The 11707-nt window shown below is 37.8% G+C and overlaps 3 protein-coding genes across 5 annotated transcripts in view; 1 reads left to right on the forward strand and 2 right to left on the reverse strand.

The window, feature by feature from the left end:
- Nucleotides 1-433: 433 nt before the first annotated feature.
- dnajb12b (DnaJ heat shock protein family (Hsp40) member B12b) lies at nucleotides 434-5342 on the forward strand. 2 transcript variants are annotated; one of them, XM_004080424.5, is made up of 9 exons: nucleotides 434-1297; nucleotides 2455-2632; nucleotides 2707-2852; nucleotides 2935-3108; nucleotides 3184-3254; nucleotides 3381-3490; nucleotides 3861-4033; nucleotides 4156-4276; nucleotides 4578-5342. In XM_004080424.5, exons 1-8 carry the CDS (start codon nucleotides 1165-1167, stop codon nucleotides 4272-4274), a joined length of 1104 nt encoding a protein of 367 aa, XP_004080472.1. In that variant the 5' UTR covers nucleotides 434-1164; the 3' UTR covers nucleotides 4275-4276; nucleotides 4578-5342. The 2 variants fall into 2 exon arrangements, with proteins under 2 accessions (XP_004080472.1, XP_011486540.1); XM_011488238.4 differs by having other exon boundaries at nucleotides 5133-5342.
- A 1659-nt stretch (nucleotides 5343-7001) lies between these two features.
- On the reverse strand, nucleotides 7002-8736 carry ddit4 (DNA-damage-inducible transcript 4). The gene is made up of 3 exons (XM_004080423.5): nucleotides 8586-8736; nucleotides 8106-8313; nucleotides 7002-8027 (listed from the first exon to the last, which is right to left on the reverse strand). Exons 2-3 carry the CDS (start codon nucleotides 8281-8283, stop codon nucleotides 7528-7530), a joined length of 678 nt encoding a protein of 225 aa, XP_004080471.1. The 5' UTR covers nucleotides 8284-8313; nucleotides 8586-8736; the 3' UTR covers nucleotides 7002-7527.
- A 1492-nt stretch (nucleotides 8737-10228) lies between these two features.
- Nucleotides 10229-11707, reverse strand: part of anapc16 (anaphase promoting complex subunit 16) — a 28969-nt gene continuing 27490 nt past the window's right edge. For both annotated transcript variants that reach the window (XM_078937249.1, XM_004080421.3), the window contains exons 2-4: nucleotides 11525-11678; nucleotides 11329-11403; nucleotides 10229-10714 (exon numbers count right to left, since the gene is read on the reverse strand). In XM_078937249.1, the coding sequence (XP_078793375.1) occupies nucleotides 10605-10714; nucleotides 11329-11403; nucleotides 11525-11678 (339 nt within the window). In that variant the 3' untranslated portion in view covers nucleotides 10229-10604. The remainder of the gene's footprint in view (nucleotides 10715-11328; nucleotides 11404-11524; nucleotides 11679-11707) is intronic.

The raw sequence follows: 11707 nt of genomic DNA on the forward strand, positions 1-11707 counted from the left end.
AATACAAAATTTTTCAAGCAGCATTTTTCACCTGCTCCAGATTCACAATTTGAATAAAGAAATACTTGGAAATGTAATTTGGAGCTCAATTTTCTTTAAAAATGTCTTCTATTATAAGAAAAATAAAACTAGAACATGTTAAAAACACCAAAAACACTATTTTTATCGAAGTGGGTCTTTAATAGACGGAACAGCAATCATGCACAAAGTTTTAACTTCAACATTATAGCAGATGTCCCAGTGTTTTTGACCTTGTCTGTTTTCTCTCAGTTTTATGCAGGAACTGGCCTATCTGTTTTGTCCTAAAATAAATTTTAATGTGTGGCCATGTTTTCTCCTTGTCTGTTTCTTACCTGTCTCTTTGTCTTTTAACACATGTTCCAGTGATTTGACTCTTGTCAAACTTGTCTCTTATTGCTGCAGTTACTACTTCCTTTTTTTTTTTTTTTTTTTTTACTAATTACAGATGTTTGAATTTCTGTGTTTTCTTCTAAAGTTTTTTAAACTTTCCTTTATTGTCCTTTAAGTTATTTGCTTTATTGCAGCATTTTTTGTTAATTTCAATGTATTTGCTTTGTCACACACAAGTAACTGGTGGAACTAGACAGCCACTTTTATTGAATCTGGATTTTCAGGAGGTTTCTTTCTATTCTTTCATTCAGTTTTTATTTCTCAGTGTAATGATTTCTGGCTTTGAATTTAGGTGTGTTCTGTCAGGCACCTACATAGACTATTATTCTCTTACGAACAGGACAGGACAATTTTGTTGAATTGAGATCATTTTGGCTAAAATATATTTTTTAAATTATTTAATTGTGACAATGCTGGTTAGTATAGCTTAGACTTAATACTCGTTTTTTTTTTTTGTTAAAAATTAACTATATGTTGCATTTTCAGACACATCAGGTGATAAAATGGCGCTTTAGAAATAACTGAATTGAACACTATATCCAAAACAGCATATTTACTGCCATCTAGCGTAGACAGGGGGCATTATCCGGGGATGCCGTGGTCATGTTGTGCCGTCGGGGCAACGCTGCTTCCAAAGAAAAGGGAAAGGAGCTTCTAAACAGAAAGTCGTACTCTCAGATACTTTTAAACCTTTCAGATTGACGGATCAGCATCGACTGATAACTCCCGAGTCAGTTGCAGCTCTATGCTGCGATGGAAGTCAATAGGGATGAAGCGGAGCGCTGCATTGACATCGCGGCGGCGGCGTTAAAAAGCCAGCAGCCAGAAAAAGCGCAGAAGTACCTGGAAAAGGCTCAGAGACTCTTCCCGACCAAGACAGCCAAAAGTAAGTTGAAATAACCGCGCTGCAGGAAAAGCAGACTGCGGCTGCAGCATCATCATCATCATCATCATCACCCGCAGCATCACCTGCATCCCAGAGGAGCTGCGCACTTTGGCAGGGCCTCTGATAGCATGCCAGCTAGCTGGCTCAGTTTTAGGGCTTTCCTGCATTGTAAACGAAGCGCATTCATTGAATTATACATGGACTTCATTTTTTAGGCCATTTCATATGGAAAGATAAATATTTTAATGAGCCAACAACAAGATGAAGGGTTATCCTAAGCCCCAAAACTCTATCTTCTTCATTGAAAAACACACACACTACACAGCTTAAAAACAGAGAAAAATTAGCACACAAATACAATAAAAACTGACCTCTGTGTGCTGTCAAAGCCAATTAATGAAACACATCATGTAAGAGACACTAATTTAGCTGTGTACACTCACAGAAAAATCAATAAAATGCTCTGTATCAGATAAAATAAAGCTGTAGACAATAATCTTTATGCTTGTTTTTCCTTTGGAATGGTATTGTTAAATGGATTTTTGCTCAAGTATTGATGTTTGCATGCAATGTTTCACCAGTGAAAATCTGCATGCTCATACACTGGTGTGTTATTGCCAGTCTAGCATAAAAAAGCTTGTAAATACATCAAACAAAATATATAGAATAAAGTTTATACATATTAATTTATATTTTACATTCTTAAAATTACAATTAGACGTTCGTCTGTTAGAGATTTCATGCTGTTCCCACCATCAAACCCTATGAAATTTTAAATACATTGTAAGCTCATAACTGGAGTACAAAGAGGTTTTTAAAATATGAATCTTCCTCCTGTGCTTGTCTGGATTTGGGTGTCAGTTCTGGGATTGTGTTTTGTTCTGTGTTGTACGCTTTCGGCTTGCTCCGGGGATAATGAATATTTTTCAGATACTGATATTTTAGCAGGGAAATGTTTAAGACTGATTGTATTTTTAACATGTGAAAACTTGAGGATGAAAATATCTGAATTTCTATAAGTATTGCAATCTGGAAGCCAAACCAAGCAAAAACAACAATTGATTACAACCTTTTTAACCGTCTTTGCAAATTTTTCTCACTTGTGGACCCTATTCTAAATTAGTAATCTCTTTTTTTCATTTTTTTTTTCAAATCAGCACTGTTGGATTTGATAGCAAAGAATGGATTTAGTCCCAGACAAGCCAACCACTCAGATCTCAGAGAGGACTCAGATCCTCGATGTAGGCGGAGCTCTGCTGAAGATGCCAGACCCGAAGAAAAGCCTGCAGGAGCCTCACAAGCCTACACAGAAGATCAGCTGAATGCAGTGAGGAGGTAAGTAACATATTTTGACTGCTTTTAAACACCATTCAAAGCTTGACATACCATATTATTTCTCTCGCTTCCAGGATAAAACGATGCAGAGACTTTTATGAGATTCTCGGGGTCCAGAAAGATGCTACAGAGGACGAGCTCAAGAGATCCTACAGAAAACTTGCTCTGAGATTTCACCCAGATAAAAACTACGCCCCAGGAGCGACGGAGGCATTTAAAGGTAAAATGATGATAGATGTTCCAACTGAAGGGAAGTAGGTGTGGATCCTGACAATGACACCTTGGTTTTTAACTTCCCACAGCTATCGGGAATGCCTTTGCTGTCCTGAGTAACACTGAAAAAAGACGGCAGTACAACCAGTGTGGAGAAGAGGGGAAATTTCCTACCACCAATGGCCCAGGAAGTGGAAACTTTGAGCCTGACATTTCACCCGAGGACCTCTTCAACATGTTTTTTGGAGGAGGTTTTCCCTCAAGTGAGTGTGATAAAGTGTGTGCACAACCCACTGTGAGTTATGATTTATCTGTGAGATGATTCTATAACGATCCAGGTAATGCTCACGTGTACACTAACGGACGAATGCGCAGTCAAAGGCGGGAGAGAAGAGAGCGACCCCGAGATGTGAGTTGCAAGTGCAGTGGATGCAGTTTGTCTTTTGACCAGCAGGGTGCAGCACATGTGAATATTCACCAGCTGAGATTTTTGCTTGATTATTTTGTTTTGTTTACATGTTGCTTTCTTTGGCAGGGAGGTCTTGCACTGTTTGTTCAGGTTATGCCCATCCTCATCCTGGTCATTGTGTCAGCTCTGACTCAGATAATGGTCAGCAACCCCTCCTACAGCCTCAGCTTTAGGCCGTGAGTAAAGTTGTGAGCGTCCAGCAAATAACACAATAAACGGTTGTTCTGGAGAAAAGAGATTATCATCACATTACATAAACCTCAACATGCAACTTAAGTTTATGGCCAGCTGCGTTATTTTTTATGCAATTGATAATATAATAGAGACTGTGTTTGGGTAGATTAAGAGATAAACCGATATGAAACATTAGTTCTAAATAAGCACCAATCTTCCCTGTGATTGTTTCAAGTTTCTGACTGATCTACTTGTTAATTCTGAGTTCATTTCTAGTCCAACTGTGGGCAGCGAGTCACGTTACAGAGATAGGAGGTTGCAGAACTGTTATCACAGTGTTCAGTCTCATCTGTACACATTGTCTTATCTCAGGTCGGCGGGGTACACACACAAGAGATTAACCGAGAACCTCAAGGTGCCATACTATGTGGGAGACCAGTTTCCCAAAGAGTTTAGTGGTGCGAATCTGAAAAACCTGGAGCGGACAGTGGAGGATGAATTCATAGGAAACCTCCGCAACAACTGCTGGAAGGAGAAACAACAGAGTATGCCATGTCATGCCCCCCCACACACACACCTCCATCAGACAGCAAATTTGCTCATTTTAGAGTCAATCTCTCATCAGGGTATTTCTAACATATATTTTCATGAACTGTTTTTATTGCAGAAGAAAGTATGCTATACAGAGCGCGCTATTTTGGTGACACTGAGCTTTACCAAAGAGCGCAGAGGGCTCGAACCCCAAGCTGTGCCAAGCTGTCTGAGATCTCAGCCTCCATGCACTGACGGCAAGTTCTACACAACACAGTTACACACCGCAAAAACACACCCATTACAAAGAAGTCATTACATCTTTACACCTTGACATTTTTCTTTAAAACAGCTAAATAATTTGCCAAATGGTGGAAGGAAAAATGGCAAGAATTCTCATTTTAAGAAAACAATTCTAGTCAATTAGACATGTTTTCTGTTTCCTATTAAAAAACTTCTCATTATGATTTTTTTAGTTTGCAAGACCGAAGATAAGACGATTTTTCTTGCACAATTTTATTTTATTTCATTCAAACAATGTCTTTTTTCCCCCTTCAGGTTTGTAAAATAATCAGAAAAGGTAAACATTTGCAGTAAGTGCATCAGCTTTAACAAAACAGAGGCTGAAGACCACCAACCAAGAAACAAGCAACGCAATCCTCCATCTCTACAGATTTTTTCCCAAAATAACAAACTATGAAATAGACTTTGTTATAAAATAAAATTTGAAAAAGCCATTTCTTTGCAGGATGTGGGTATTGATAATCTGCAAGCATCAGTTTTACCATGAGAATAAAAAGACTCCTTGATGTATTTGCAGAAAACCCATGCAAACCCATAATGACGTTTTAAATATACTTAGCCATGCAGATAACACTGATGTAGCAGTTCTGTTAAGACAGAACACATCAACCGCTTCATCCATATATTCATGCAGTTAGACCAGCAGAGAAAAACCATCTCGCCTGACTCTAAATGCATTTTCTAACTATGCAGGAATATTGATCACTCATGTCTTGGCTTTGTTGCTTACTTGAACATGTGAGATGTGTCTTTTCCCCCAGTGTTTGTGACATAGACATAAAAAAAACCTCACTTTGCTTCCTTTAATAGTGTAACTTCACGTCACACTAGACACCAGGAAGGTGAGACGTACCTACCCACCAAGTGGGACAACAGCAGGGAGTGGCTTTGGTGCGTAATGACAGATAGATCTCATCTCAGCTGAAAGTTCTCTCTGATGAATAGATTTACCAAGCTCAAAAACACAATGATGTTTTCCACCATGACTGTTGACTTGTGTAAAATAAACGCTTGAACGTGTTGAATGTGGCTCATTGCTGTGAACAGAACAAGCACTCAAGCCGGGACAAAAGCTCAGTCAGCACATTTGGCACGCAGTGTGCAGAGAGGCTGAGGCCGGGAACCCAACACATGGCAGTGTGCACGTTCACATTTTGGGAGGAGGCGTGCAACATGTGCTGGGTAGCAAGCACGCCGTCACATTCTTTCACTATAAATATGCTCAGCTGTTCCTTTTTTTTTTTTTTATTCCTGCAGCTCGTTTTTTTTCTTTTTACTCTTTTATTGAACATTTTTGTCTTATTTGTTTAAATGAAACTATCTTAAAAGTTTCAAAATCTTGGTAAAACTTGCATTTACATTTACATTTGCATTGATCCCGCATTAAGTGGAGTTAAGTGAAGCACCCTAAAAAATTTCACATTTCACTGTCACCCTAACAGTGAAATGTTCTTTTAAATATAAAATCTGTTTTGTTTTGTAAAACTTTGCTAAAATGTAAACATTTTAAACTCACAAAGAAAAATTGACTGAACGTATTACCTTTAAGTTTCTAATCAGTGACTCTAAAACTAAAATATTGAGTTTTACATTTAACCCTTGTGCTATCTTAGATGACCCCGCCCTTACATTGAAGTGTTATTCCTACCATGACAAAGGTGGTTAAAGGTGGAAAGATTTCATGTAATCCGTGGACACCAGTGAAGATCACAAGTCATTGAAGAAAAAAGGTTCCCAACTCCCAAAGTTAAAGTGCCTAGGATAGCATAAGGGTTACAAGCACCATTTTTGTCTTAAAAGTCGTATGAAGTTTATTAAGATCACATATCCCCTTAATAGGATTTAAGTATTAAGCAAAATGCAACATTTTTTTTAGCTTCAAGTAGATTTTTAAATTATTTTAAGTTCTATGCTCTTTTTAAATTATTTAATAATATAAATAATGGATTGGATTTATCTCCGCTTTTCCAGACGCTCAAAGTGCTTTCATTGTGTCCACTATCCATTCACTCTTCATACTTGGTGATGGTAGAGGCGTGGCTGCCAGTTTGCACCTACGGTCCCTCTGACCATCACTGGGATCATTCACACACATTCATGCTGGTAGGCAGTAGCGTTAAGGGTATTGCCCAAAGGCCTTCACTGGGTGATGTTAATTGCTCGCCATTGATATGGCAACTGCCCCCAGTAGGATTGTTGATCAAACCCTGGATTCCTGCATGGCAGCCTTTCACCTTACCAAGCTAACTTTTATTTATCCATGCAAGACAAATTAGGTACAATATTCTTAACTGTGGCCTAGCCATAGGAAATACCTTCTGAGAAAGGGAGTCACATGAAACAGACAAAAAAAAAACTCAGAAATAGGCCTTAAAAAAAACTGCATTAAAGCAGAATTTTCTTTAAAATTATCAAAACAGCTTTTAAAAGGCTGCTTTTTAAGTTAAGTGTCCAACTGGAGCTTTTTTTTTGTTAAAGAGTCGTTTCTGGGTGCAGATTTAGAAAATATTACCACTTAGTTGTAGATAAAATGTAATTAAACAGAAATAGTATTGATCATTGATGTGATCTTAATGCCTTTTTCAAGGTTACAATTACGGCACAATTCTCAAAAGTTGTCTTTTTCACTTTTCAGTTCATGTAAAATGGCAGAGAAGCTATAAAAAATTAAAACCAGTCTTTAAAAAAAACCAAAATAATTTATTTGCAATAATGAACATACAAAACAGTGAAATGGTATGAATGTTTATATATCAAATAAAATTCAAAGAAGGATAGGTCCAAAGATAAAAAAGAAAAACAAAAAACTGACGATATCCAAGTGGAGGCTTACACGTTTGCAAGCTTTAGCTCAAATCTTCTCAAACTTCGGAAATATGTACATTTCATGAGTTGCGGTACAATTCGTCTTCAATGCTTAACACAATACAGCTAGCTGCCTTTTCTTTGTTTCAGTAGAAACGTAGATGCATTTATATAGTTCAAATGCTGATGTCCCAAATCTATTTTATGGTTACAGTTTTGAGCAAGTGCTGCACGAAGACATCCAAGTACCAGAAACTTCAGCTACTTTACAGCAGGAACAAAAGGCTACATCAGAACAAAGTGCGTCTTTATACTTCTGGAGGCATAATCTTAAAAAGGCCCTTCTTTGAGCTTTCATTGTAAGCTCGTATTATTATTTTTTTAATGAGTCTGTCATTTCTTAGCATTCCTCAATGAGCAGGTCTTCAGAACAGTACAGTTTCTTTTTGATCACGCGGAAACCAGTACCAAGTTTGAGTGCTTGCCGGACTGCTGGAGTGGAAGTAGATCTGGAGCTAAAAAGTCCTTGGATTTTTGGCCACAGGCCACCCGACTCCAGCCTCAACACCAAAGTCAGCTGAAAAGTGGGGACGAGGCAGGGGTCTACCGAAAGCTGCGCCATGCTCTCACAAACGTCCCCTTGCTCCACACAAAGGTCAATGAGAGCCCCTCTCAATCCGCAGGGCTCGCTGGCAGCCAGATGGAGGAGCTCCTGTCCGATGTGCTCCAGCAGCTTCTCAGGGATGAGCAGTTTGGTGCACCTCAGAGCACAATCCGAGTCTTTGGCTTCTCTGAGGCTCGATGCAATGAGGTCCACCACTTCCTTCAGGATGGTTTCCTCCAGTGGGTCAAAGAACAGGTCGTCGTTGTACGGACACAGGTCACTGGAGGTATCAGAGCCTGGAGAACAGGTGCAGAGGGTTAAAACCTGAAACGTGCACACAGATAAAAGCACCATCTGATATGAGGATTGCTCACCAGATTCTGAGAGGTCACTTCTGCTGCCATTGTTGGACCCTGACGTGATACTGCTGCTGTTTGCGTTGAAATCTGTTAACCTGTGGACCAGCTTGCCCCAGGAGAGTCTCCTCGGACTGCTGTCCACTGGGGACGGAGGGGAGCTGCCCATGTCTGTGGGTGCAAAGACTTCTGGCATGGTTGCAGTATTCAACAGCTGCTAAAGGGTCTGTTTTGTCCATGAGAGAAAAGGGGGAGGGGACAAAGAAGGGATATGTTAAAACCCTAAATCAACAACATACTACAATAAAACAAAAGAATATCATACATTTGAAGCAATGTTCTTAATGTCTAAACAGGTATTTAGGCAAATGCGAAAGTTTGCATAAACGAAGTCTTATATACTCAGCAACTATGAACTTGCTGCTGTTTTGCTAGTCAAATTAGCAAAAAAAAAAAAAAAGAACTACGACAAAAACACACATTTTCAATAATACTTACAATTTATGCGAATGTAAACGCGTCCAGCTTCGTTTTCCCGAGGTTTTAGATTACAAATCGGATGGTTATTGTCTGCAAAGAATCTCTGGAAACTTCTAGCGTCAACACCTCCGTCCTTGCTCTAACCAGCTGCCAATCGCCGCAGTCTGGCCCGCAACAATGTTTAAATACGGCTCAGAAAGCCACGCCTCTTGCTGTGCAGCCAGCCAATCAAAAAAGGAGGCACGGCATCTGAGACTGTATCTTGCCTGGTAACATGCCAGCAGAGAGGACAGACAAACAGGAGGGGGAGGAGGGATTTGGGCTGATGAATGGCAGAGCCCAATGTAATGGAAATGTACAGAGACTTATATAGGATTGCAAGCATCATATTATGTTTTTATTTTTATTTTTTCTCACACCTTCCATTTATATATTATATGATGTTGATCTGTTTTATGCGCATACTATTATAAAGGCAAAGAATAAAGTCCATCTAGGCTAGACTCAGCTGGTTTAGTGTTGCAGTGTACATTACGTCACCTGTTTTTGTCAACCATTACATCAGTTTTTTTTTTTTTGTCTGACTCACAGGGATGAAAAACACAGAAAAGCTGCATAATATACGTATAATGCTACAGCAAGCTTAAAAATCTCCAAAAATGGGTTGAATATATCACAAAAAATGAATGCATCTGGCAAAAAAACATCAGAAAAACATCATTTTCAGCTCCACAAAAAAATAGTTACTAAAATGTGCAGAGAAATGTAACTTTTTTTGTAAAGAATGATTAAATGTAAGGTTTTTATTACCCATAAGCTTTTGTGTTTTACAGTGAGAGCATGCACAATAGTCCAACAACAACAATTTTCAGAATTAAAATTGCAAACAGTGCAATAAAAAGGTTACTTGCTGTTGTATTATGGAATTTAGGAATATTGTAAAAATTAGAATTAAAATTAGAATTGAGGCCCAAATATCAACACTGTAAAAATAAAGGCAAGACATACAGAAGATACCACATTGAATTAAAATACAAGGATAACACAAATCATAAGTTTGAGTGACTGAAGTTTTTCTTTGGAGCCAGTGTTAAAGGCATTGAGTTAAAAAAACCAAAAACTTTTTTGAAAAGCTGCCAGACATACAGTATGGGACACAGCTGCACGTGTGTAGGCGTGAGATGTGATGCGCTTTGTCAAAGAGGAACAGAAAGTCAAAGCACACCAAAGTACAGTGTGTTCTGCGGGCTGTGTTTTTAATTTGTTCATACTATAAAATTTTGGATAAACAAACTTTTTAGCCATTAAGGACAAATAAGGATTAAAAAATAACAAAAACTTAAAGCAAGAACTTGCTACATGGATTCTTAGAAAGTATGCTCTGCAGGAATGTTTTGAAGCAAACTTTTGGCACAGGAAATTAAACTCCCTGCTGGAGGCGTGTCCTGCAAAGTCCTGGGCTGTCCTCAAACATCAGCACCCAGAACAGTACATTCTGTGCGTTCTCAACCTTCGTCGGATTGAAAACAACCCATTACTGAGGAAAACACTAATCTGCATGTTTCTCCAGCGCAGAAAGCAAGACACAAACAACTGCAATAAGAACGTCACATATCAGTGAAGCATGAAAATAAAATCAAGATAAAAACAAACACCAAGTGTTGCCAGGAAGGTCCAACTTTATTTAAATGTTCTCTTTTTTTTTTTTTTTTTTGCTAAAATGGAGATTGGGAGAAAAACATGACATGTGAATTGTATAGCAACTATAATGGTAAATTATATTTTATGATAGAATTTATGGGCGAACATATTACTCATTTTTAACAATGAAGGAAATAACAGATTGTAATTTTGATTCACATAGGTTTAACTGCTGTAAAATGTACAATGGCAAAAGTTAAAAAAAAAAAAATTATAATGAAACTTTTATTAAGTTTTACAGGGGAAAAACACAAACAAGGGATATATCCCGTACAAAGTGAAATATCAAACATCTTTATTGTAATTTATTTGGCTGATTTAATCGCCTCGTTTTCCTTAAGACGGCGTGAATCCAAGTAGCTGCTCTATTGGTTTGTACCGCCACTCGTCAGCTTCCAGCTCCTCCACCAAGCCTGCAAGTTTCTCCATTCTGGACACTTGTTGGTCTGAAAATACATTTACTAATTATTTAATTTGAATTCAGAAATGTAAATGGGAGCTAGCAAAAGAAAAAACAAAACTAAAGATGACAAAAAATAGAAATATATACCTCTAAACAGAGATATATGAAACGTAGGATAAGTTATGAACTGATTGGAAAATATAAACACATGTATGCATCCACATATTCATGTAAATAATTATAATTACTCCTAATCAGAAAGAGATACATTAGCACTTATACATACAGTACATGAAACATTTAAACCCCTAAATATTAAGTTTATCAAAAGGAGTTCAATAAATTGCTTGAAAAAGAGTGGGAGGAATTAAACCAATTCCTATCTCTTTTATCCTTTACTTCAGTTTTTATTTGTTATTTTAAAATTAATCATTATCCGGTTTATCTCTAATCTTTACCATCACAAATGCAGCTCATTAAATTAAATATTTTTTTAAAAAAATATGAATAAAATCAATTGAGAAAGATGCAGTGCACAATAATTACACAAGAATGTCAAGCATTATTTCAGAAATCATTATGATATATTACTAGAAATAATATATTACCTTGCTTATGTTGGGGGGGGGGGGGTCAAAATGTAATTTAACTTCTTACCATGTTTAACTTGTTTCAAAGTAGAGGCAACTTGGTAGCTGAATACAGACTCGCATAAAAATCTGTCAGAGCCATCTGAAAGAATCAACAGTAAATTATGGAGTATTAATGGATGGTTTGTCAGAAAGTGTGAGCAAAAGACATTAAAATTAGAAATGTACCAGTAAACCTTGATCCCTTTATTTTTTCTTCTTACCTTCCATCATTTCTCCTGCACCTTTGGGATATGTGTATAAGACTTTCCTCGGAGGGATGAGCTCTGATGCACTGAATCCAGAGCCAGTGACCGAGCTACCGCTAACACCACCCGCAGAAGACGATGAAGAGGACGCAGCCATGTATTCGAGGGGCTAATAAAGAACACAAATAACATTTTGTA

This window comes from Oryzias latipes, chromosome 19, assembly GCF_053564925.1.
Source record: "Oryzias latipes strain Hd-rR chromosome 19, Olatipes_Hd-rR_3.1".
NCBI lineage: Eukaryota > Metazoa > Chordata > Actinopteri > Beloniformes > Adrianichthyidae > Oryzias > Oryzias latipes.

Bases quoted from the DNA above. Each gene is read 5' to 3' on its own strand.
- dnajb12b (XM_004080424.5), top strand. From the start codon at position 1,165: ATGGAAGTCAATAGGGATGAAGCGGAGCGCTGCATTGACATCGCGGCG. The intron at 2,853-2,934 runs GTAAAATGATGA...AACTTCCCACAG, and splicing joins AGCGACGGAGGCATTTAAAG to CTATCGGGAATGCCTTTGCT. The intron at 3,491-3,860 runs GTGAGTAAAGTT...GTCTTATCTCAG, and splicing joins TACAGCCTCAGCTTTAGGCC to GTCGGCGGGGTACACACACA.
- ddit4 (XM_004080423.5), bottom strand. From the start codon at position 8,283: ATGCCAGAAGTCTTTGCACCCACAGACATGGGCAGCTCCCCTCCGTCC. The intron at 8,028-8,105 runs GTGAGCAATCCT...CCTGTTCTCCAG, and splicing joins AAGTGACCTCTCAGAATCTG to GCTCTGATACCTCCAGTGAC.